The sequence below is a fragment of the Nanorana parkeri genome, unplaced genomic scaffold, assembly GCF_000935625.1.
Source record: "Nanorana parkeri isolate BGI_ZX_2015 unplaced genomic scaffold, ASM93562v1 scaffold843, whole genome shotgun sequence".
Taxonomy (NCBI): domain Eukaryota; kingdom Metazoa; phylum Chordata; class Amphibia; order Anura; family Dicroglossidae; genus Nanorana; species Nanorana parkeri.
The window spans coordinates 242,120-269,597 of record NW_017307111.1 but is presented as its reverse complement, the minus strand read 5'-3'; the positions used below and the strand labels follow the sequence as shown (position 1 = coordinate 269,597).

Here is a 27,478-nt window from a genome sequence, read left to right as displayed (position 1 = left end):
AGTTTTCACACTGTGTTGGTGTTTGTGTTGTGATAAAATGATACAGGCATATATTTATTGCAACACAAAGATCACAACGCATGGCAATGCGTCACAAAGCTTTGCCATGCGCTGCCACAGTTAATTTAATTTTTTTTTAAAGAAACAAATACATTAAAAAAATCATGCACTGCGATGCGTTCTAACAACGCACTGCAGCGCATGTGCATGGCGTACAATGTGTATGTTATGTGGGGGGAGGGAGGGGTTGTGCTTTTTTTATAATTTTTTTGTACACATTTTTTTATTTTATTTATTACATTTTTTTTTTTTTACATTTTCTATTTATTTTTTGTAATTATTTTTTTACTGTTGGGGGGGCTGCGGCAAAATATATGGGGTCTAAATAGACCCCTGCTATTTCCCTTTTGAAATAGAAAAAGAAATTGAGGACATAAGTCCTCAATTTCTTTTTCTGCAGCCCCAGCACTCAATGAATGAGAAGCCTCAGTACAGAGGCTTCTCATTCATTCACAAACTAATGATAGTAAAAATATTTTACTATCATTAGTTTCTGAATGGGGAGGAGCCTCTGTAGTGAGTGCTAGTCCCCATTCATAAATTCTTGAATGAACAGGCTGTGATGTAGATCGCAGCCTGTTCATTCATAACTGGGGACACATAGTACTATGTGTGCCCAGTTATTTACAAACACCGGAGTGATCAGACGATCACTCCGGTGTTTGCTCTGCACAGAGGGATCGTTAAATATCATTGATATTTAACGATCCCCCGCTCGGCCACGCTACACAGAGCCGCTGTCATCCAAAAACTGACAGGATGACAGCGGCTCAGAACAGAAGACGCTCAGCCATCCTGAATTGCGGCCAGCCGCCGCTCGTTCCCGGGACCCCCCCGACCCCCCCGCCGGTGATTTTTTTATGGATCCCCGCTGCCACAGACCCTACAAGCAGTGGGGATCCATGGAGTCCCTCATCCCTCCCTGGGATGGCTCCAGGGAGGGATGAGAGACTCCAGATGCCGGCGGCCGGCAGCGGCGGTGCCGGGGGGGCGCCCGGTATTTTTAAAATTAGCGGTCATCAGCGGCTTGTGAGCCGCTGATGACAGCTATTAATTTAAAGGGGACAGTCTGCTGAACAGTTCTACTATAAGCTGATGGTCGCTAACGCGACCATCAGCTTATAGTAGAACTGTAAATGTCAAGGACGTACGGCATACTGAGCTGGCCAGCTGGAAGCACTTTTGTAGCTCTGTATGCCGTACGTCCTTGGCAGCGAAAGTGTTAAATGGACCATTCAACTGCCAACCTCCTGCAACCAGTTCACTGTGATTATGTTAGCGGTATCTTGTGTTTATGTGCAGTATGTTTTGACATTTAGATTCATATCAACACTAATAAGTATTCTTGACTAGGGACAAATTAATGAACAAGACATGCTTGTTGAGATTTTGAGACCCTTTATGTAGTGGTAAAAAAATTTCAGTTGGTTTGGACAGGCCGGAAGCAGCATTTGCCATTACATGACAAGTATAGTTTGTGTCCTTTGCATATAAGTGTCAAAAAGCGTGCACATCATGCATTTCATAGGTGCTTCCAGTTGCCTATTCCAGATATTTTATTACAACACTGGTGTTCCCACAGGGTACCAACCTGTTGAGAGAAATCCCAGCTGAGTTTTCTTCTGTTACATATGTATACTGTACATACTGTGGTTTTGTGCTGCAATCCCACAATGCAATTGAGTGTTAAGATCACTGAGGAATCCCAGCCAGATGGGCTGAGAGGTTTCAGGAAGCAAGAGTTTTTCGTGATTCGGGAGGGAAGAAAGCTCCATTCCTGGGTCCATGTTTTGGTAGTAACTACCGGTAGCACTTAAGGGTTTTGCGCACCTGTGCAATCATTAAAGGAGAACTGTGGGGTTGAGGCTTTTCCCCATAGTTCTCCTTAGGGTAACGGGAGGACACAAACTAGAGCTGTAGCTTGCGGTATACTGAGACGCTGAAGCGGATCCAGACAATCATGTCTGGATCGGCCCAGCTGTGTGACTGACAGCTGGCTCTGCCTATCTAGAGGCAGAGCCACCTGTACCCGCCCCCTCCCCCGTCCGTTCCGCCAGTCAGCGCTGACGGATCGGAGCGGGGAGGGGGGAATCCAGCCCATCCCCAGTCACGGCAGACAGCCGTGACAGGATCGAGAGGTGAGCGAACGCCGGTATGTGTTCGCTTACCTCCCGATCTACTAAGCCGACCTGTGACAGTCTCATTGTCGCAGGTCGGCTAGAACTATGAGATGAGTGAAAATCACTCACCTCATAGTTCTCCTTTAAGGAAAAGGGTGCTGATTAGTGGAATTACCTCCTGCTGGCAAATAGGAACAGACAGTGTTCAGGAGTCAGGAGGACTCCCCCAGGAAACAAAATGGAGTCAAGTGGTGTGTGCTGGAGGCATACGAAGACAACCAGATGGGCTGGGAGAACTGGTGAGGCTGGAAGAACCAAGAGCCTTAAGGGCTGCCAGTACCAGTGCATGACAGCACTACAGAGAGGACTGGTGGGTCAGAATTATTAATGTAAAAAGTGGAAGCCAGGAGGCTATACTTGTGTCAGGGGTGTGAAAATGTAAAAAGAAACTACTTGTCCAAGGGCTAAAGCGGGGGCCGAATCTACTTGTTACTTTATGACAATATACTTGTCCCAATACAAAAAAAAATGTTTTAATGAAAACTAGGGATGCACCGATATAGGTTTTTGGGTATCGAGTACGAGCACTGATGCTTTGCTTTCGCTACTCACCGATACAGAGTATCGGTGCTTCTGTTTGCCCGGGAAGCCTGCTCTATGCCATCAGGAAGCTGGGCAGCAGGTAATTAATTACCTGCTACCCAGCTTCCTGATTGCCAGGGAAGCTGACTCCATGTTGTTTGGCTGGCTTGATCGTGATTGGCCAGGAAACCGGCTTCCCAGCCAATCAGCATTGAGCCAGCCAATCAGGAAATCGGGCGGTGAATAATGGCCTGATTGGCCGGCTTTGGGTCACGGGAGGATGCTAGTTTATGTCCTCCCGTGACCCTTAGGGGAACTATGGGGAGAAGCACTGACCTCATAGTTCTCCTTTAATGCACATTGTGCATGTAGGAGAGTTCTGCTACTTGGCTACCACAATATGGCACACAGTGGAATGGTGGCAGCACTCAACGCACACACACAAGGTCCTATGCATGCATTTATTTGCATGCAGATGACGGTGGCAGCGGGGTTGGTTTTAACTTTTTATTTCACTTTATCACTTTAATTTTTTTAATTTGTATATATTATTTTTTATAACTATTTTTTTTAATGTATTATTTTTTTTCTCCCACTTAATTTTATTCCCATCACATAGGGCTTAAAAACTCCTATGTGATAGTTTGGAGATGACAGGTTCTCTCTATGGAACCTGCCCTCCAGAGCATTACACAGAGCATACGAAGAACGTCCGTTCTTCGTTTGCTCTTCGGGCTCTATGGTGAGCTTGTGTGCCGTGGTCACGGCTGCGGTGACCCGACACAATAGCCGCCGATCCTTCATACAGTGATCTAAATAGATCACTTGTATAAAAACGAGCGGCGGCCCCACGCTGTACATTTAGCTCTGCTTGTCCGGAGCAGGGCTAAATGTAAAAAAAAACTACTCGCCCGGCGCCCGGAAACTGCATATCCCGGGCGTCGGGCGTTAGGAATTCCACACATCGTTGCTTATGTGGTTTTGCAAGCAGTGCATTGATGCTGTACTTAACCCCTGCGAGGGTATCCAATGTGGATGTGTGAACTTTCGATTAAATAAAAGTCGGCTACATCTTTTAGTAGATACCTTGTAATGCAGCTTGGGGTATAACTATTCACATTTATTCACATTTATTCACATTTATTCTTACTTTATTAATTTAATTAATTTAATTTATTACTAAATTTTATTTTTCCAGAAGCGCAGATTTATTTGTTTACCTTGTAATAATAGCTTGACAAACTGAGACTGCATTTATGTCTATTAAAATTGGTGTATTACCATTTCTCCATGAACATCTTCAAACCCCATTCAAGAAAATTCTCTTTTGCACAACACTCACTTTTAGGAAATATATATGATTTGCCTTAAGCCGTAAAGTGGACCTTTACCCCGTCTCACTAAAAATCACATCAGCATTCATCTCTGCATGCTGGTATGAAATCATCTTAAATTCATTAGTTGCAACAACAACAACAAAAAAGTGGTGCATTATCTGACAGATGCAGGGGTGCCAATATTTTTGGAGATCACATTATAATTATATATATATATATATATATATATCACACACACACTATATTGCCAAAAGTATTGGGACGTCTGCCTTTACATGTACATGAACTTTAATGGGATCCCAGATTTAGTCCGTAGGGTTTAACATTGAGTTGGCCCACCCTTTGCCGCTATAACAGCTTCAACTCTTCTGGGAATGCTGTCCTCAAGGTCCAGAAGCGCATTTGTGAGGTCAGGTACTAATGTTGGACGAGAAGGCCTGGCTCGCAGTCTCCGCTTTAATAATCCCAGAGGTGTTCTATCGGGTTGAGGTCATGACTCTGTGCAGACCAGTCAAGTTCCTCCACTCCAAACTCGCACATCCATATCTTTATGGACCTTGTATTGTGCACTGGGGTGCAGTCATGTTGGAACAAGAAGGGGCCATCCCCAAACTGTTCCCACAAAGTTGGAAGCACGAAATTGTCCAAAATGTCTTGGCATGCTGATGCCTTGAGAGTTCCCTTCACTGGAAGTGTACAGCTTGTACATCAGTGTACATTTGCTGTCCCCTCAAAATAACTCAACACACAGCAATTAATGTCTAAACCGCTGGCAACAAAAGTGAGTACACCCCTAAGTGAAAATGTCCAAATTGGGCCTATAGTGTCAATATTTTGTGTGGCCACCATTATTTTACAGCACTGCCTTAACCCTCTTGGGCATGGCGTTCACCAGAGTGTCACAGGTTGCCACTGGAGTCCTCGACGACATCATGGAGCTGGTGGATGTTAGAGACTACTATACCCCTATCTTTACAATGACAACAAAGGCACCATATAAAAGGAACTATACCCCTATCTTTACAATGACAACAAAGGCACCATATAAAAGGAACTATACCCCTATCTTTACAATGACAACAAAGGCACCATATATAAGGAACTATACCCCTATCTTTACAATGACAACAAAGGCACTATATATATATAGTGCCTTTGTTGTCATTGTAAAGATAGGGGTATAGTTCCTCTTTAAGCTGTCATCCACACATATGTCATGAACACAGACATCTCCCGCCATGTTGCTATTTTCTTGTACACAGTAGTAAATAAACAAAATAGAAGCAAGCTAAAAATGGCTACTTTACAACAGACACCATAAGGTTCTTGCTCATACCTCCCCACTGCTGCCTGTCGGTTCTTTCTTTTGCTGGAGACCCAGTGATAAAAAAAAAACTGCCATGGGTACAGTTACCGCCGTCTCCCACAATTCATTGCTCTGTCCTGGAGAAGCGAGTCATCAGAGCATTGTCTCAAGGAGTCCTTCATAGCCCTATGCATTTCCTGACTTTCAGAAAATTTCTATTTCCATTAAATCTTCTATGGTCATCAGCGGCAAATAAGGGTAGCGGAGTCACTGTCAAGGCAGGAGCATGCACCTTTAAGCAACGCTAGAGATACAACCATTGATGAACAAACCCTTACACTTCAACACACCACTGTAACTATCCTTTCTCTTACTTGACTGCAGATATTATTATTCCTGTAACAGTTTCCATTAATTGACAATGTGTACATTAAACTCTGTTAGTTTTGGCACTTTGCAATGCATTTGAATTGTTTGAAAACAATGTGTTAGGTGAAATTCCTGTTTAACTGATCCTGTTCGGATTTAATTAACTGGCCTGTAAAACATGTTCTGTTCCACTTACTATGATGACAGCAGCACTTCTGATTTACGGATTTTATGAAACACTTATTTTCTAAAAAAAATAAATACATAGTGGGGCTGAATTAGACCTATGTCACGCGTGTGATACCATCACTGGATTGCAAGGGAGGGCAGAGAAACTAGTCACTGATTTTGACAGTGCAGCTCCATCACTGGCTGGATCAGCAAAGTGTTGCTTCCTCGCTGGCAAAATAATTTCTATAGCACATTTGCCAGCAAAGCAGCAATCCTGTACAGGTGAGCAATAGCATTGCCAATTGGATTAGATTAGTAGACAGCAAAGTCCATGAAAAAACTCTGAGCCAGCCTCAAGCAGTACAAAGTGACAGTTCCTTAACCACTTCTGGGCCACCGAGCACCCTGCACAAAGCACTGTGCCTTGTGAGCCCTGATTGGCTAAAGCCTTGCACCTGACCAATCAGGGCAGGCCCGGCGCTACCGCAAGGCAAGTCAGGCGGCCGCCTGAGGGTGCTGCAGGTTGAGGGCGGAAAAAAACAGGGCATTTTGACAAGTACGTGTACTTGTCAAAATGGCCCGATGTTTGTGCTATGTTTTTTTTTACCACTTACCTTCGGTGCGGGAGAGCAGCGGCGAGTCAGCGCTGGTCCAGTGGGAGGAGCTCCAGGTGGGGTCCTAATTTAGCTGGCCGGCGACTGCCAGAGGATCCCAACACGCGCGGCACCTCAGGCAGTCGCCGGCCAGCTAAATTAGGACCCCACCTGGAGCTCCTCCCACCGGACCAGCGCTGACTCGCCGCTGCTCTCCCACGCCAAAGGTAAGTGAAAGAAAAAAAAACCATAGCGCAAACATCGGAGCATGTTGACAAGTACTTGTCAAAATGCCCTGTTTTTACAGGGGGGAGGGGGGGGCGCAAAAATGTACCTTGCCTGTGTAGGCAAGAATCCTAGCACCGGCCCTGAATCAGGGCACAGAGAACAGTGAGAGCCATGATTGAGAAAAGTCATGATGGCTCTGCCTAATCATGGCTCATCCTGTTACAACTGTAAACAGCTGACAGTCCAAATTCCAAAAGCTCCGTCCTAATGTTTATATGTTACCGGCATCTGTCAAAATGCCATTCGACTGCGGGTGTTTGTCGCAGCGATGGGACGACGGTCGTCTGGGAATTTTTTCAATTATTATTTCTATTTATTTTTTATTGTTTTATTTTTTATTTAGGCAAGTCGCCGTCGTCGTGGACAACGCTGGACGTTGTGATTGACCCTGGATTACATTGGCAGATCAATTTTTGGTTTTTTTTAAATAAAAGGACTTGTCAAAAACATGGCTTCTGTTTTTTTTCCCACATAAAGGATTTTTTCAAAAGTCTGGACTTTGTAGTTACAATTTTATTAAACCCTTTAGTACCCCTTACTTTACAAGTACCCCTTGCTCATTCACAGGGGGGACATCTGGGTGCCCATTTAAGGTGTACCCTGATGTGAATAAGCCGCTTGCCCACATCCCCACAACCAACGCCCCAGGGCTTGTGGGGGAAGAGGCCCTTGTCCCCATCGGCACCGGGACAAGGTGCTTTTCCAGGGGCGACCCTGGAAAAGCACACTCCCAGTGCCGAGGGCGTGTGGCCTGGTATGGGAGGGAGGGTCTGGTATGGAATTTTAGGGGGACCCATGTTTTGGGGGGTGGGGATCCTCCTTAAAAGGACTTTAAGAAGGAACCCCACACCCTTTTTTTTAACATGGGGTCCCTCCTAAATATTCCCACCAAACCTTAAGGGTCTGGTAAGTTTTTTGAGGGGAACCACACGCCTTTTTTTTTTTTTAATATAATTTTTATTCAAGGTTTTCAAAAGTACAGAATCCGAATAGTACAAATTTACTAGAATAAGGAAATGAAGCATTTTAAATCACAATCTTTGGTACATAGTCATAAAAGAAAGATATGGAAAAATACACAGATAAATCAGGGTGTTAGTTTAGATATGCATAGCATGAGGTCATAAGCAACGGGTCTGGAGTATACAGGTCTTCAAGTAAGTGTGCATAAATGACCTAAGATCTAAAATAATAGAGGATTGTTTTTCTACGTTCGGAATTCGGAGAGGCGGAATGAAAGGAGAAGAGGAGGAAGAGAGAAGGATAGGGAGGATTAAGAGACTCATAAGGGGAGAGAGAGGAGCACAGGTAAGATGGGGGTGGGGGGAAAGAAAAGAAGATTCAGGTTCAGAGGGGTGTCAACCGTAAAAGGTTGCATGAGTGGGTGGTTTAAAGGAGCATCTTCATTTACGCTGTTATTAGGTCAGTGTCAGGTATTAGCTGTCAGTTTCTCGTAAACAAATACCGTGTGTAAGCAAGCTTTTGTCTCGGAGAAACGTAGAGAGAGGGTCAGTCAGGCCTTCGTGATTGTTTGTTTTGCAGCGGTGGGAACATGTGTCATTAAGGTGAACTGCACGTTGTTCATATTGTCGGGCTTCAAGTTTAATAGAGCTATAGCAGGTTGAAAAGGTGGGGCGTGGCGGGTGAGGGAGTGTATAAAGGTGAATACCTTTCGCCAAAATTGTACTGCTATCAGGCACTCCCACCAGATGTGGAGCATAGTGCCTGGGGTAGTACAATGACGATAGCAGTGAGGGGATGATGGAGAGATGCGAGCTAATCTAGATGGAACATAGTACCATCACATTAAAACCTTATAGTTATTGTTTTTTGTCTTTTGTATTACGTTATTCATCTGTTGATGGAATGAAAACTAATAAAGAAATGTTTAAAAAAAAAAAAAAACCTTATAGTTGGTCTCCACTGCCACCGCACATCGAGAGGAAGTCCTGACCGTATCCCAGATTTGCTGCCATTGATCAGCGTCTAAAGTTAAATCAAGATCACATTCCCATTGCGACACATAAGAGTGGGAAGGGGTAGTAGGAGAGTGTATGAGGGAAGAATAAAGTGAGGAGATTACTCCTTTAGCATGTGGAGAATGTAAGCAGATGTGTTCAAATATGGAGAGTGTAGAGCGGGTGGGTTTAGGACCTAGCATGGTGGTCAAGAAATTGTGGATTTGTATGTAACGGAAGAGATCAGTATGCAGCAGGTCATGGGTAGATCGTAAAGTTGAGAAGGATTTAATACCGTTTCGGTCAAGGAGAGAATGGAATAGCGTTGCGTTACCGGCAGACCATCTGGAGAAAGCCGAGGGGTGCTTTATGGTGGGGGGAAGGGCCGGATTGTGGAGAAAAAAAAGTAGTGGTAGGTGAGGGGATAGGAGATGCCCAGAGTATTTCACGGAATCCCATACTTTCAGTGAGTGGAGAGTTATCGGGTTGTATATGTGGGGGCAGTGTTTGGGAGGTGACCAGAGTAGGTTGTGCACTCCGAGAGGGTCGCAGTCCACTGCTTCAAGAGACACCCATAGTGGTGTGTCTAATACGGCTTGATGTTTGGTCAGGGGAGACATCACCTGTCTCTGCAGTATGCGAATTACATGGGAGGGTATAGGAATTGGGAGGACTCTGAAGAAGTATAGCAGTTTGGGGAGATAGGTCATTTTAATAGCCGCTATAAGGCCCATGAGAGAAAGGGGAAAGCGGGACCAGGTATTAAGGAAGGAGCGTAACTGTTGAGATAAAGGAGAGTAGTTTGCCGAGTACAGTGCTGTATAGGATGAAGTTAGATGTACTCCTAAGTATGATAAAGCAGATGTAGCCCATGGGAAGGGAAATGATTGAAGTTGGCTGACAATCGGGATGGGGAGCGAAATATTAAGAGCTTTAGATTTGGAGAGGTTTACAGATAGGCCGGACAGCGGACAGGGCGCTGAAGAGTGGTAAAAAGATTTGGGAGTGAGACATGGGGACAAGAGAGGAATAGGAGGATGTCGTCTGCAAACAGACTCAACGTGTGGTGATGGCCAGCTATGGGGATGCCTAATATATCAGGGTGTTCGCGGATCAGTTGAGCTAAGGGTTCGATGGCTAATGCAAATAGCAGCGGGGATAAGGGACATCCTTGTCTGGTACCTCTATGTACCTCTATGCTGGACCTAAATCCTGCGTAGTGTACCCTAGCAGTGGGGCGCGCGTAGAGAGCGGATATTAGTTTACAAAACATAGGGCCAAACCCCAACGTTCCAATACATAGAAGAGATACGGCCAGGAAAGGGAATCAAAAGCTTTTTTGATGTCTAAAGATAGGAACATTGTAGGGATCTTCCGTGAGTGTGCTAGGTGGCAGAGGATGGTTGCCCTACGGATGCCGTCAGTAGCCTGGTGGGAAGGCATGAATCCCACCTGATCTATATGTATGAGCTGACTGATACCCAGATTGATTCTGTTTGCTAGAATTTTAGCTAAAATTTTGATGTCTAGGTTAAGTAAGGATATAGGACGGTAATTGGCCCAGGAGGTATTGTCAGAGCTTGATTTAGAGATCATACAAATTGATGCAGTTAAGGTGTCTTTGCCAAGGGAGTGGTGGAATCTGAGGGCATTGAAAGATGAGGCTAGGACGGGAGATAGGAGGTCAGAAATTTTTATAATAGAGAGCGGGGAAACCATCCGGGCCTGCACGTTTATGGGTTTGAGAGATTGTATAGCAAGAGTAACTTCTATGTCTGCAATTGGATATTCTAGGAGTTGTTTGAGATCGGTTGGGATTTGTGGTAGGGAAAGGGAGGAGAACAAGATATCTGCAGAGTCTTTGGAAAAGTTTTGGTCTGGAGTGTAAAGTCGTGCTAACTGGGTGACACTTTTTTTTTTTTTTTAAATAGGGTCCCTCCTAACATTACTACCGAAACCTAGACCTAGAAATTTCTTTAGAAATGTCATTTTTGCTGCAGCAGGTTCTATACATCGTACAAATCCGCCACTTTACGATATTTAAAGGAATTTTCAATTTTTATTGTTACCATTTAAGCAATGTTAAAATCACTGCTCCTTTAAAAAAACTATTTTTTAAAAGGTTTTTTTTTTTCATTGATTCCTGTCCCCCAGGGCAGTACCCGAATCCCCATACACTTTTTATGGCCAATAAATTGCATATAAGGGTTCAAAATGGGGACATTTGATTTTCAACGTTCTACCCCCATAGACTTGCATTGAGTTTGAGTACCAACTTTCCACATGTACTAAAGTTCGCATTTGAACCGAACACAGGGGTGTTCGGCTCATCACTAGTTGCCACATTGAAAAGTAGCAATATTTAAATTGTTAGACAATTTAGGAAAACAGTAAAAATTGGGGTGGCAAGGTTTTTTTTTTTTTTATTTAATTAAAGGACAAATGTCACTTTTAAGGCCAATTCACAATGTGCTAATGGGCGCCTCATTGCCAATTTCCAGCTCATATGCTTGGAGGTTTTAGAAGCCCAAGGTTTATGGTCATACTGGGCCCCTCCCTCAGTAATAAAAAGCTTGGGAGAAAATAAAAAAATAAATACTTTAGCTTCAGAAGCAAAAGAAGGTTTGCCAGGTTGAGACTTAGGCTTCTTTTGCTGGGTCAGATGAGTACTCTTACCACCAGTAATTTCTAAAATTATAAAGCAAAGTCCCAAAAAGACAATTACCATCAAAATGCATGTGCAACAATCATTGATTACATTGCTGTTCTGCAGGCAAATGCCTTAGCCACAGATATACCTCTTTATGTTCACAGGCAGAAGACTCATTTTGGAGATGAGACATACAATCAACTAGGCCATTTATACAATAATGTAAGGCTGAAGAAAGAAGCTCTAAGTGCTCTACAACTAAAGAGTCAATAAGAACTGTAGCTTGATACTTAGATATCAGCCGAGTCTACTCCCCTAAGGTCTGAGAGACTGACCTCACAGTCATAGCAGGTTGGTTAGTGGGGCCTGCTAGCAAAAAGCTGTCCCATAAAGTCTAGCATAGCTGCAGGAAACTCCTCCCTGGATAAGGCAGAAAGGGAGCCACACCTGAAGGAGCTATGATAGACTCCAAGGAGTGGAATGATTCAAGCAGGGAACAATGATCCAGGATATCGGTAGCATGGGAAAACGATTGTCAGGTCCACTATTAGGTACAAAGCAGGCCGTCCTGGAACTGTTCGTGGGTCATGAGGCAGAGTGACCCAAGGCTGTTGAACTACTCCCCTTGTAATTGGAATAGAAAATTGGAAAAATAGAACACAGCGGGTAAAACCTTGGGTTCTTCACAACCTGCTGCTCAGGCAGGAGAGGTTTATTGGCCAGAGGTCACCAATTCACTGTAAGTGGCACTGTCTCTTGCAGATAGGAGCAAAGGTGAGAAGAAGCAACACTCAAGCTACTGATGCAGCATTTAACTCCACAGCACGTTAAACCTTTCCATCAGAATAGAGAAGTAATGGTGGAATTTAATTAGACCAAATAGTGAAGTAGCTTCCAATGATTAGTCAGAATGGCATACTTATTAAATGTCTTTAGAGACTGGGCTGCAGATCTGAACCTGCAAAGCACTCTGTGGCTAACAACCAGAACACCCAAGGGTTTGGGAAATGCCACCTGCAGAGCCTAGTGCCCTAAGGACATATTCCAGGCAAGCCCCACAATCTTCAATCCAGTGGGATCTGGGTACAGTCTTCATGGAATTGTTGAGAATTAGGCAATATGGATAGCTGCAGAAAGCCTCGTTTAGCTCTATGTGAATGATGTCTTGATTAAAAAATATATTGCAAATAATTAAATAAATAACATAGGCTACACTTTTTTTCATAGAAAAAGGATGTCCATCCTTCTTGGACACCAGCACAAAAAGGAAGCATGCTGGGAGGGGGAAGGGGTTATACCTGGCTGGCCAAAGGCTTATTTTTGTTTGGCAGTATCCACATACTCCTTTAAATGGCAGTATAACTGGATACCTGTGTCCATTAATGAAATATAAAGTAAGATAATTCTTTAATTAAAGCGGACCTTTACACTCAAAAATTAAATTCTACTATTTGAAATACTTACACTTGCAGAGCATTCACTTCCTGCTTTGAAAGGACAAAGCAATGCACAGTGGGATTGCCTTGTCATTAGCAGAGCATTGCAGGGAAATCTCATCTGTAATCTCACAATATCTCAGGGAAAGGCATTTTCCTCCCCCGAGAATATGGGCATGGTCACATGTCCTAGTCACATATCTAATCACATGTGTCAGAAATCAAGAAAATAAAAGGAGAGCTAGTAATCTGCCCTTTGTAAACATGGCCACTGTCAGAAGACTGGGGAGGAAAAGACAAATAAGGTATGCAAAGAATACGAAGCCGCCAATTATCTAGAAGTATCTGTTTGTAGATTGTCATTACTAAACATTTCTAAAGGTGTGTTTCCTGTAATTTTAAAGATATGGGTAAAGGTCGGCTTTAAGTGAAAGTGCGGTAAGAGCATACATTGTTCTTTAAGGCAAAAAGAGAGCAATGTGTAAAACAATGTAACAGCGGATGATCAGAATAGATCTTTCACTGATTTGTCAGTAAACAGAGTCGTTACTAGTTGATATGGGTTACTGCACTTTGGACATTATCACTATACTGCCTTAGTAAAAAAAAGCCCAGCAGTGATATGGACAGGAATAAAAGCTACTGTATGTAGGCTTTAAAACAAATCCTTTCACTGTACACTCATGGCGAAACCTAAATTATAATCTTTTATCAAGTATTATAAAAAAACCGAAAATGAGAAAAAACTACTGCTGGAAGTTTTGTATCAAGCCATACATGCATGTGGCCTTATCTGCTTATACTTTTCAACCCTGTAGGACAGAGCACAGTGTGATTACAATAGCTAATTGCCCAGATAAGGAGGTCAAAAGGGCCCATGGATAGACATTCTTTATATCTGCGCCAAAGTTACACAATGTGGGGCTGCAGGAAATTAAGCTGGATGAAAATCCTATGACTGTAATGTGACAGTTTTAATAACAGTAAATGATCTCTGGACCTGCACTAATATGTTTAGATGCTAACGTCTGTACAAAAGATGCCTGGTATTAAAAACCATTACACGCTTTAGAGAAAGGAGTTCAAAGGGAAGAAAACCAGACGTCTGAATTGGTATAATTTACTGGTCATACGGTTTGCCCAGAATTAGGAGATGATACATGAATTTATCCTCATGAGCAAGCCAAGTAGGAGAACTACTTACAATTTGATTCCTTAAGTATGTTCTTCATTCTTATGGTTTGCACTTTGGAAGTAAATGGAGTATAACGCTGCAATGTAAATTGAGGGAATATTTATAATTGTATGCATTGACTCTAAAAGAGGAACTAAAGCCACCAAATGAACTCTTAATAAAATTAGGGGTGCATCAAAATTTCGGGCGTCTAAACATATCGTCCGAAAATGGCACATTTGGCAAAATGCCAAAAGTGCCATCTTTTAGCCGAAATTGTGGTGCACACCCGAGCGGTGCGGGGGAGGAGAGCGATGTGATCTGTTGGCGTGTCAGAAGAGGCTAGGCTCTCCTCCCGCCCACCCCGCTCAGCCTCCTGTGACAGAGCAGGGGAGCTCTGTGGGGGCGGAGACAGCTGTCACAGGAGGCCTGGCCGGCGGTATGGGGGTGAAGTAATTTGTCAAAGGAGACTGAGCTCTCCTCCCGCCACCACTCAATCAGCCTCCTGTGACAGCGAGTCAGAATGTAGAGCGGGTAGAAGCACTGTGTTTGTAAATAATTAAGGCCATAGTAGGTGTACTGTGTTCCCAAATAGGAATGAATGGGAAGTGATCTACATCATTTCCTGTTCATTCATGATTGCGGACATAGTAAACATACTATCTTCAAAAGTTATGAATGAACAGGAACACTCAGTATAGAGGATTCCTGTTTATTTATAACAGGGACTGCAGAAAAAGAGATTGAGGACTCTGTGTCCTCAAATCACTTTTTCTATTTTGAAAGGGAAATATCAGGGATCTGTTTAGACCCCTGATATTTCTCCGACACCCTTAACAGTAAAGTAAAAAAATGACAATATTTAAATAAAAAATATAATAAAAAATGTAAAAAGGCTAGAAAACAATTGTTGTTTTGGTCTGACATTTTTTTTATTTTCGGTTTTGTTTCGGTTTTAAAAATGTCATTTTGGTGCACCTCTAAATAAAATATTATCCCACCTTTAAAGTTTTAAGTCCCACCCACTGTATCTCCTAGCAAACATTTAGAACAGTCTGTTCAGGGATTTTTTTTTTAGGGTAAAATAAGACAGTGCCTATGCACATCATCATACATCCTATTATTAAAGCAGACCTTTACCCATATCATTAAAGTAAAAACAAACACACCTTTAGAATTATTAGATAATTGCTGGCTTTGTACTTTTTGCATATCTTATCTCTCTTTTCTTCCTAAGTCTTCTGACAGTGGCCATGTTTACTAAGGGCAGATTACTAGCTCTCCTTTTACTTTCTTGATTTCTGACACGTGATTAGACATGTGACTAGGACATGTGACCATGCACATCATCTCAGGGGAGGAAAATGTATTTTCCTGAGATTGTGAGATTACAGATGAGATTTCCCAGCAATGCTCTGCTGATGACAAGGCAATCCCAGTGTGCATTGCTTTGACAAACTGAAGTTATTTTGCCCTTTTACAGCAGGAAGTGAATGCTCTGCAAGTTTATTTCAAAATCACAGCATTTTACACGAGACAGGTCTATGTTATTATTAATCATAGATAGAGGGATGCATTGGTAGAATTAGATTTTTGAATGTAAAGGTCCATTTTAAGTAGATGCCAGGAAAAGTATCCACTCTGTGCCAGAATGACACTATCCTCCCCAGACAGCTGAACCTCCTCCTTTGATAGTGGTCATTGAATGGGCAGCACTTCTGCTCACTGATATGTGGTTCAGCATCAAAGAAATGCCCATGGCATTTGTGACAATCACATATTGTCACCATCACAATGCTTACAGAGGAAAGACCCTGATTAAGACCCTCCCTAAGTTCAGCAATAAAGTTCCTCAGCATAATATCTACAGTAAATTATCTACAGGGACTTCTGCGCTCGATTAATCTAAAAAACTGGGTGTTTCTCCTTACAGCTGCTCACTTAAATTGGCTGCATAAGCCTGCATTAATATCATTAATAATTAATAAAAATCATCCATAATATCTACAGTACGGACATTGCTTTTAGAGGGTGGTAAGTAATGGGTCAATTGAATTTGAAACCCCAATTCCAAAAAAGTTGGGACACTGTGGAAAATGTACATAGAAAAAGCAATGAAATTATTTGCAATTGTAATAAGCCCATATTTTGTTCACAATAAAAAAAACATATCAAATGTATAAACTGAAAAATTTACCATTTTAAGAAAAAAATAGGGTAATTTTGAAATTGATGGCAGCAACACATCTCAAAAAAGGTGGGAAAGGGCCATGTTTACCTCTTCTTTTAACAACACTCTGTAAACATCTGGGAAACTGAAGAGACCAGTTGCTGGAGATTTGGGAGAGGAATGTTGTCCCATTCTTGCCTGATATGGGATTTTAACTGTTCAACAAGCCCGGGTCTTCATTGTCATATATTTTGTTTCAAGATGTGCCAAATATTTTTAATTGGTGAAAGGTCTCTGGACTGCAGGCAGGCCATTTAAGCGCCTGGAGTCTTCTACTGTGAAGCCATCTTGTCGTCATAAATGCAGTATGTAGTTTTGCATTATCCTGCTGAAAAATGCAAGGCCTTCCCTGAAAAAGAAGTCTGGATGGGAGCATATGCCGTTCTAAAACCTGGATATATCTTTCAGCATTGATGTTGCTTTTCCAGATGTGTAAGCTGCCCATTCCATGTGCACTAATGCACCCCTATATCATCAGAGATGCAGGCTTATGAACTGAGCGCTTATAACAAGCTGGAAGGTCCCTCTGGTCTTCATTCTGCAGGATGTGGCGCCCATGGTTACCAAAAAGAATGTAAAATTTTGATTTGTCTGACCACAGAACAGTTTTCCACTTCGACAAACCATTTTACATGAGCTTCAGAGAGGACAGCGGTATTTCTGGATCATTGTATGACATAGCTTTAACCTGCATGTTTGGATAGCACAGCAAACTGTGTTTACAGACAGTCATTTTTTTTAAAGTATCCCTGCGCCTATGCAGTGATGTCCACCACAGAATCATGACTGTTTGTAATGCAGTGCCGTCTGAGGGCGCGAAGATAACGGGCATCCAGATTCTTTTACTCTTTTGATCATATTATGTACTGTAAATGATGATATAGTTAAAGTCTTTGGAATTTTACATTGAAAACATTATTCTGAAATTGTTCAACAATTTTTAGATGCAGCTTTTTAGATGTTGGTGAACCTCTGCACATGAATACTTCTGAGACACTCTGACTCTCCAAGATACTTTTTTTTATACCCAGTCATGTTACTGACCTACTGCCAATTAACCTAATTGGTTACAAAATGTTCTTCTCTGCAGCCCCTTTGGTGGTGTGCTACATGTGCTAGGGAATACGTTATATTGAAAATATGTGGCTGCATTTAGTTCAAATTTAAAGACCATTTCCACCGTTCCAGAGGTATTTTTAAAAAACATATGTCAGTAACGTACACCGAGTGGACATGAGGCAGGCACATGCAACTGATGTATATGAAAACAGAAACTTAAATTTTTTTGTTAGCTTTCCTCTTCCTTCTTCCATATCCTCATGGGAATGGCTGCCGCTGTGCTGTGCAAGCAATGTGTGTATTTTTTTTTTAAATGTTGCAGTGAAACGTTAAAGTGGGCTATCAAAAAAGACATTGACACTGCTAATAACCACAGTTATATGCAAATACTGGTATAAGTATGTGCCCAGAAAAAAGGCAAAGAATCTGATACAGATAAATCAATTGTTAACCATTTTCACTGGTGAAAAAGATCTGTAAATGATAAATGACTAAACACATGCGCAACAAGCAATATTAGTGCAGTTAGCCTCTAAACTAATCAGAATTAGTTTCTTTAATAACCATAATTTTTCTCAAAGCCTGGTTGCTAATAGGGCACGGTTCTTTGTATATCATTATTGGTATTTGCACTCCCGCAGTAAATACGCCTATATGAGTGCCAAGAGGTTGAGTGTTTCAGATCTGATCATGCCAAGAAAGAATGGAAGTTTTAATTGGATAGATGCATTTTCAGGACTTAGAAGCTTTACTAAGTTAACTACAAATGACTTTCAAATGCTAATCTAGAGACATATTATCCAAACATTTCACCAGTGGTCAACCTGCAGAGAATAAAAACAACAGAACCACTGATAACGTAAACCTTCAACACTTGCCCACCCTCCTCTTTAATCCTAATACTAAGGAACTAAAAAACTAATATTCCATATTAACTTAAACATATTACTGTATTTTCAAAAGTAATCAAATACGGGTAGTATTACGGGTAATACTACTTAATATTCTCTCCATTTGAAAAGATAGGAATATACCATGTTTTTTTCAGCACCAGCAATGTGCATTCGGATTCTTTTCTTCTATACTTGACATTCATTCTGCAGTTCATCATTTATTTCTCACCTAATTAGTTCTTATAATTGTAAATGCTGAGATGTTATAGAGATAATCAAAGAGCTAATTACCACTAGCTCATTTTTACAATATGATATGACACTAGAAATTGTATTATTACTAAAGTATACAGCTTGCATCCTGGCTGATGAGCGCAGAGAGGAAGATCTGCGGTGTAATTTGGATCTGACTGTGTATTGTACAAGGACATTTAAATACAACTAGACATTCATGTTTCAGAGTGTTTGTGCTGGCAGAAAATAGAAAAAAAGTGCACAGTTTTACATATCTAACAGCTGACACACACTGAAAAATCAAAAGAAGACAGTCACATTTGTGTGAGCATTTTAACTTCCCACGCTTGTAATAATATTCAACTTATATCCTGAGGAAATTAAGGCTTTTTTCAACCTAAATAATATAAAAACACATATAGGAATTATAATTATGACAGTGATATAACTGGATTGCCTGAGAGGATGACAGGCAAAAGTAGACAAGTACTGCTTATGTTTTAAGAAACAGACAATAGGTTCAAATAGAGATGCATAGCAAAATATGACTTGTACCACGTTTTCTTCTTTCAGATGCCATTATTCAGGATTAATATCTAAGCTGCAGTATCATACATACATACATTTACTTCTGTAAAATACTGTGCTCACTGCTGATGAAGACAGAGCATAAAATAACAAGGCAGAGAAAGTGAGCCTACTATTTTACTCTTGCTAAGTATATACGGGAAAAGAGAAGCGGTTTTGCAACATCTACGCAGCTATCAAAAGACCGTTATAAACATCTTACAATGGACATTTGTACTATAGTCAAGCATTTGAAAAAATAATTACTCTGGGTAAGAAAATGGCATACCAAGTTTCAAAGCTGAAGGGGTGACCTCAATTTCTCCTCGAAGCGGCTGGTATGTGGGGTGCTGAGCTAGTTCTGCTTCAAAGGGGTCAGGGCTGAGGCGATCCATGATGGTTGCTCCATCTTCTGTTTTACTGGACACATGTTCATCAAATACGGCTATCAACTGGAAGAAGAGGACAAATCCTGTTACACACATAGCAGTAAAAAAACACTACACATAATGGACATCTCGAAACAAGAAAAAAATCTTTAGGCTCATGCACACAGACATACAAGTGTACAGACATACAGCATAAAATTTGCCTGTCTTTGCAGGGCCTGGGAACCCCAGCTGCTGCATGTTTGTGTCCTTAGGATTGTATGGATAGAAAACGCGGTTTGTGGGTATGCACAGGGGCATAAATTCCTGAGAACAGAAGTTTCACATCTGCAAAATTACGCCCATACGGGCAAGTGTTTAGATGTCGATACTTTCCTTTACATGCATATACCCAAGTGCAGTGCATTCTGTCCATACAAACCTATAGACATCAAAACAAGCAGCTGGGGCTTCTGGTGCCGCAAATCCAGACCTATCTTACACTAAATTTTAAACTGTATGTCCATATGCTTATATTTGCATCCCTGTAGGTATTCTTGTGATGCCGACGCAGCCCCAAAATAATTAAATTGTCAGCATTGCTCTAGTAGAATTCCATTCCACTGTGCTGCCAGTCTCCTGAAGCCTCTTCTCTTCAGCGCTCCAGCCGGCGGTTGGACTCTGACATTGCAATGAGTGCAACGCTAGAGTGAGATTATTTATCTACCTCTAGACTTCACAGGCAACTTAACCTTCCAGTGCGGCCCCTGTCGCACTTCAAGGGTATCAGCTTTAAAGTATATGTAAGGGCAGCATATTATTTTGTTTTAGTGTTGAAGGATTAGACCCTGTCAAGTATTTATTGCTATCTGACTCCATGGTGAGTAGAATTACCCTCTTTATTTATCCCAGTGACTGTTGTCACCAAATCAAAATGTGATGGGAAATTAATTTCTTTTGTTGTCACTAGAAAAATAAGTACACCTGTCTCTATCACAATTCTGTATGATAGGAGTTGCTTTCAATTTGGAAAGATTTGCTCTCATTTTCTGTTGCATCTCTACAACAGGAAGTAAAGGGACTTTCCCCAGCAGGACCCTTATTGGGGTTTAACCCTTCCATAATTTAAAAACTACAAAACAAATGTAGACATTGCATAAACTTTAATATACAGGGCCAGAGCAGACAGGAGAATTATATAGAAGGCTTGGAAGTTTTGGTCTAAGGGACCATGAATCATGAATGCCATCTCAAAAAATTTTGTTTACATAGTCAGATTCAAAAAAGACACAAGTCCATCAAGTTCAACCTATAGAGATAAGAGGAGAAGAAAAAAAAACTAAAACAGAACGCTATGCCCACTGTTACCATGTTGATCCAGAGGAAGGCAAAACAAAAAAAAACAAAACCCTAATAGGCGTAGTTCAATTTGCTCCAACAGTGGAACAAAAATCCTTGCTGATTCCGTAAGGCAATCGGACATTCCCTGGATCAACAATTTCTGGTGCTTAATATACCTACAAGAACTTTATATCCAGTAATATTCTGTGCATTTAGGAATACATTCAGGATATTTTTAAAACAGTTAACTGAGCTAGCTAGAACTAGCTCCTGCTGAGTCTGTTCCACATTTTGGAGAGATGAGACAAGAATGCCCCCAAAAAACATAGCTGTAAGACAGCAGAGGCGCCCAGGTGGAAGAGATGAAATTATCATGTTTCTTCAAATTAGACTTTTATTCCATGAAACACACACATAACTATCACAGTCTCAACGCGTTTCATGGCTCCATGATGGCCACTTCTTCATTAGGGTGTGATGAGACACTTTAAGCAGAGTGATAGCGTCTCCCAGCATGTGTAACCATAAATGGTTAAACCTCTTTTCCTCCAAATGCAAAGAGTGTCCCTTGTCCTTTGCAGTGACCTTAAAGTGAATATTTTGGCACCAAGCTCACTATATGGACCATTTAGGTATTTATACATGGTGATCATATACCCCCTTATTCTCCTCTTCTCCAGAGAGAACAAATTCAGGTCAGTTAATCTTTCCTCATAGCGGAGTTCCCACATACCTCTTAAGAGTTTTGTTGCCCTTCGCTGCACTTTCTCCAGTTTCACAACATCCTTCTTGTGAACTGGTGACCAAGCCTGAACTGCATATTCCAGATGAGGTCTTACTAATGCTTTGTACAGGGGCAGGATTATGTCTCTCTCTGGAGTCTATACCCTTTTAATACAAAAAAAGTATGTTGCTTGCTTTAGAAACTGCGGCTCGACATTACATGCTATTATTGAGTCTATGATCTACCAGAACACCCAGATCTTTCTCCATCATTGACTCCCCCAAACATACTCCCCCTAGAGTGTATGACACATGCATGTTTTTAGTTCCCAAGTGCAAAACTTTACATTTATCAACATTAAACCTCATTTGCCAAATAGTTGCCCAATCATACAGTGCCTTCAGATCTGCTTGTAAAATTGAGACATCCTGTATGGATTATATTCCATTACATAGCTTGGTATCATCTGCAAAGAAATAGTACTTTTAATCCCCAACTCTATATCATTTATAAATAGATTAAACATTAAGTGGCCCAACATTGAATCTAACAACCTCAGACCATTCAGAGTATAAATAAGTGATCACCACTCTCTGAATACAGTCTTTAAGCCAGTTTACTCCCCAATTACAGATTGAATACTCTATACCTACAGACTAGAGGTTCACCTAAATGAAAATTCCAAAAACGAAACGCAACCAAAATGAAAAATGTTATTCTAACTTTTTCAAATTTAAAAAAATATTTTATATGTATTCATTTTTATTAAATATTTGTATTTTTTTACTTTACTTTTAGTGGCTTCAGGGGAAATATCAGGGGTCTAAATAGATCCCTAATATTTCCCTTTTAAAATAGAAAAAGAGATTGAGAACACAAGTCCTCAATCACTTTCTGCAGCCCCTGTTATAAATGAACAGGAATCCTCTATACTGAGTGTTCCTGTTCATTCATAACATGAGGACAGAGTATGTTTACTATATCCTCAATCATGAATGAACAGGAAGTGATGTAGATCACTCACATTCATTCATAATTGAGAACACAGTAAACATACTCTGTCCTCAATTATTTACAAACACTCAGCGATCACTGAGTGTTTGTACCCACTTCCCACCCTGAGAAGCTGTCACAGGTGGCTGGGCGGGGGGAGAGCTCAGCCTCCTGTGACAGCAATCTTTGCCCACACCACCGCTCTCCATCCTGGATTGGCCATCACAGGAGGCTGGGCAGGGCGGGAGTAGAGTTCAGCCTCCTGTGACAGCAATGCAGTCTCAGCCCACACCGCCGCTCTCCTGATCTGTGACAGGAGGCCGAGCGGTGCGGGGAGGAGAGACGCCGGCCGCTCACAGTGCTCTCCTCCTCCCGCACCGCTTGGCCTCCTGTGACAGTTTATCTCCTCCCCGCTGGGACACGGATCGCCCAGCGGGGAAGAGAGAAATCATGGATGCACCGCTATAGCTGCCAAACAATTGCACTTTCTGCATTTTGCCAAAAGTGCTATTTTCGGCCGCAGATATAGCGGTGCATCCCTACTACAGACCTTAACTTAACACGCCTGTTGGGAACTGTGTCAAATGCTTTTGCAAAGTCCAAATATACCATATGCACAGCAATTCCTCATAAAAAGAAAGTAGATTTGTTTGCCAACTTCTGTCTTTTGTGAATCCATTCTGGCTATTGCTTATATGACTATTTTCAAGCAAAACCAAGCGCATGTGATCCTTGATCAAACTTTCAAGTATCTTCCCAACTATGGAAGTTAAGCTTACAGACCTATAATTACTTGGTAAAGACTTTGATCCCTTTTTAAATATAGACACCACATTGGCCTTGTCCGAATCCATCGGTAGGTACCAAGCCAGTCATTAGAGACTCTCTAAAAAAGGTTATACAATGGCTTTGAAATTATACGGCTCAATTCTTTGAGAACACGTGGGTGTAAGACATCCATTCCAGGAGCTTTGTTTACCTTAATTTTGTCTGTTTCTGGACCATATCAATAGTCAGCCATCGTGGTTTATACCCATTATGGACTTCAGTTACATCCTGTTCATTGGTGTGCACAGAGCTGAAGTATTTCATTCTTTTTTTCTCTCTCTCTCTCGATATATATAGATACACATACATACATACATACATACATACACTATATTGCCAAAAGTATTGGGACACCCCTCCAAATCATTGGATTCAGGTGTTCCAATCACCTCTGTGGCCACAGGTGTATAAAATCAAGCACCTAGGCATGCAGACAGCTTCTACAAACATTTGTGAAAGAATGGGTCATTCTCAGGAGCTCAGTGAATTCAAGCGTGGTACCATGATAGGTTGCCACCTGTGCAATAAGTCCATCCATGAAATTTCCTTGCTACTAAATATTTCACGGTCAACTGTTAGTGGTATTATAAAAAAGTGAAAGCAACTGGGAACAACAGCAACTTAGCCACAAAGTGGTCTGGTAACCTGCACTAGTACATGAAATAAGGTAACTGCCCTGCCAGTTACCCAACTGAACATCTGAGCTCCTGACTGTTAGTCTCCATTCACATTACTGTGATGTTTTACCACAGTATGCAGCACCACGTGCTACTTGATTGTTGATGCAGTGTGGTATCAAACATTTTAAATAATGCCAACCCAATTTACATTACTCATAGAGATGTACTGCAACAATGCATTAACAACTGTTGTGGTCTGGTGCACTGCCGGAAAAGTTGCAGGTACATTTTTTGGGGCCATTGAGGTGTGCTGACAGACCATTATGGTCTGCCTAATGCAGCACATGTTAACATGTGCTTTTATGCAGCATACCTCAGCGATTAGGTGTAAACCTAGCCTTGGGACTTGTGTGCCATTAATGCATGCCTCATTCCAGCTTACTGTATGGCTGCTATTCCAGGTCAAAAGGCTCACCCTTTAATATCGTCACTTCATCTGGATTATTTTCAGAAAATTCTGATGCTTTATACCACTTCTACTAAAATACCACATGGCCAAATCTGTATTTACCACAATTACTCCTTATTGGTGGGCCAGACCCTAGGGCCGCAGGGAAAGAGGGATGGTGGGGGGCAGCCAGTAGGGGGATAAAGACAATACTTTGGTGGGTGGAGGTGCTGTTAAGTAGGTTATACAGAGCCCTATAAGTGTGCCTCAATTGATTTTGAATAGAGCAAATATATAGTCATACATCCATATTCCCAGATCTGAAAAACTGTGCCAAACAGCATTAATTTAGAAATTTCAGATGACATTGGCAGTAACAGAAGCAGTGCATACATATGGTAAATATGACCATCATACTACGACATCTACCCATCACATTCTTTGGTCTGCCCTTAAGGATGGCATCATTTTTGCCAAATTAAGTCTAAAATTACTTAATACCAGGGTCATGTATTGAATGTGCACCCTAAGGCATGTTGATCATTACCGACTGTCAGTCCTCAAGCCACCGAACACTTCACAGGGAATCGATGATTTAAATATTAGCCTTTTGAAAATCATACAGAAAAAATATCCTATACCTGTAATTAAACTGTAATAAAAAAGTCAGAAAAATGTTTTAATCCACAGATGTTATTTACTGGAACTGTATTATTTAAGGATGAAGGCAGTTGAAGGACTCTACTAAACAACCTATTACCTAATAAAAAAAGACATTACTATTTAAAGTTTAGGCACTTGAAGTAATGCCAGACAACTATAACAGCTCCACAGGCTGAGATCACATTATAAGAGTAAAGTGACAATGGATTATTTAACTTGTCACACAAACACCGCTATTAAAAAATGTAACCACAGAATAAACTGGATAATTTCAGAAATATAACAAACAAATACTAAATTCAAACCAACAAAGAATAGGTGTGACACAAACTTTGGCTTATATGAATAAATCAACTTAAAGTGGCACTAAACTCATTGGTTAAATCTTAAAATTGCTTATAATTACCTTAACTATTAACAAAAATGTAGCTTATTGGTGCATCACTTGGCTGTAGCTCCTCAAATAAGCTGTGGATTTGTGCTGACACCGTCCTTCCTTCTGGAATGTGGCTGCTTTTGTTCCACATAGTCCCTGAGTGTGTTGTAAAGTAGCCACCGTTCCAAGCTCACTGCCATGATAGACTACAGTCTCACATTTAGTTTACTAATTTGTAGTGAGATTATAGTCCATCACGGCTGAAAGCTTGGAGCAGTGATTGCATTTAGTTTCACTTTAAAAAATATATTTTTTCCAATAAATCAAATGATGTATTTAGCCAGTATTTAAATAACTTTCTTTAACGTGATTGTCTCTCCCCCAAAAACAATCTAAAGCATTTCTTTAGCAATGCAAAACTGTGAATATTTAGGGCATATGAATAATGAACCTCGCCCAGGGGATCAGAGAAAGGAAATCAGGTTAACTGGACATGTCCAGGATAAGACATAATGAAGGGCTGATAAACTCAGGTAGGTGATCTTTAGTCCATGGTTCAGGGAGAAGAGATACATAACATGATGATAAAATTCCATAAAGAATTTGCCAAGCAAATCTGAAAACCTGAATGGGGTAAATATTTAAACTGTGCCATGGGAAGAGCATTTAATAGACGTATACAATTGAGGGTTTTAAATGCATCCTTGCGTCAGACATGGTCAAACATGGTTTCACAAATTAAGGCCGACACCTGAAGAGGATGGAGAGTGAAACCAGTTAGTTTAAACTGGTATGCAAGGAGAAATTCTAATTAAGTTATCAGAAAAGTCATTAAACGTAAATACATCATTCACAGAAGCAATATGGTGTCTATTTAATTCAAACACTGGAAGGTCCACAGAATGTAGGCACCATGTATCCAGAAAGTCAATTTCCATAGGAAATAAAATGCCCACATAAGCCAATGTGGTGAATAGGAAGGTTCCAGCTTTTGACTAGGATGTTTCCAACATAATTAACCCCTTCGTGACTGACGACGTACAGTGTACGTCGCCAGCATCGGGGCTGCTTAAACAGACTCCCGGCGACTTTTGGGCTGACACTGGGCTGTCAGTTCTGGGCTCCTGCAGCCCAGCTATAAGCTATTGATGTGCGATCTGCACTTCAATAGCTTATTTCCAGTGTAAAGGTGACACTGGGGGTCTTTTGGACCCCCAGCATCATCTTAAAGAGTACCTGTCACCACCATCTGCTATCACATGGGGGGGCTTGTAAGCCCCCCCATGTGATAGCAGTCAAAGTAAAGTAAAAAAAACAAAAAAAAAACAGTTTTTAAAATTAAAATCAAAATAAATAAATCTAATAATAATAATTAAAAAAATGTAAAAGTTCCCCGCCCCCGCGTCGCCACGTAAACACGCGTCGGGTGTGCCTACGTATGAAAACGACGAACGCGCTACACATGTTGGGTATTGCCACGCACGCCGGAGTGAGAGTAATAATTCTAGGGCCAGTATTTTGAGGTATCTCTAAATTGATGACCTGTGTGGGCTTTTAAAGCGTCTTCTGTGGACTTTTTGGGGTACTGCAGTTTTTCGCCGTTTCACGGACGCACGCAATTTGTAAACTGGGCATGTTGGGTATCGTTTTACACGTTGTAACCTCATGTTACCCAAAAATGGGTATTTTGTTGTGTTTTGGGGCATTTAATTAAATTTATCACTAAATTTTGGGGTTTAATAAGGAGTTGCGCTAATATTGCGCAACATAAAAATTTGCAACTACCACCATTATATTGTTTAGGGTCTTGGCATTCAGAAAATATATAATGTGTGGGGGTTTTAAGTAATTTTCAGGCCTACAATGTGGAATATAACATGGGTGCAAAAAATGGAAAAAAAAAAGGCCTCAGTCATGAAGGGGTTAAAAAAAGGAAAAGGTCTTGGCATCCAAAGACCATATACCTGGATCATCAGGTTGATCCTTAATAGGGATGTGCAAACAAAATTAGGAAGAATACTGTGCATGTAAGATTAATCAACAGCACAGTTAAATGCAGCCTGATCTGGGGTAGAGCAGGGTAGAAGCAA

General features: G+C 41.3%; 1 protein-coding gene across 1 annotated transcript in view; it reads right to left on the bottom strand.

Annotated features, from left to right (window-relative positions):
• LOC108794372 (partitioning defective 3 homolog B-like) overlaps positions 1-27,478 on the bottom strand; it is a 313,176-nt gene that overhangs the window by 119,806 nt on the left and 165,892 nt on the right. Inside the window, exon 3 of the mRNA XM_018565402.1 lies at positions 19,317-19,479. Coding sequence (XP_018420904.1) covers positions 19,317-19,479 — 163 coding nt within the window. The remainder of the gene's footprint in view (positions 1-19,316; positions 19,480-27,478) is intronic.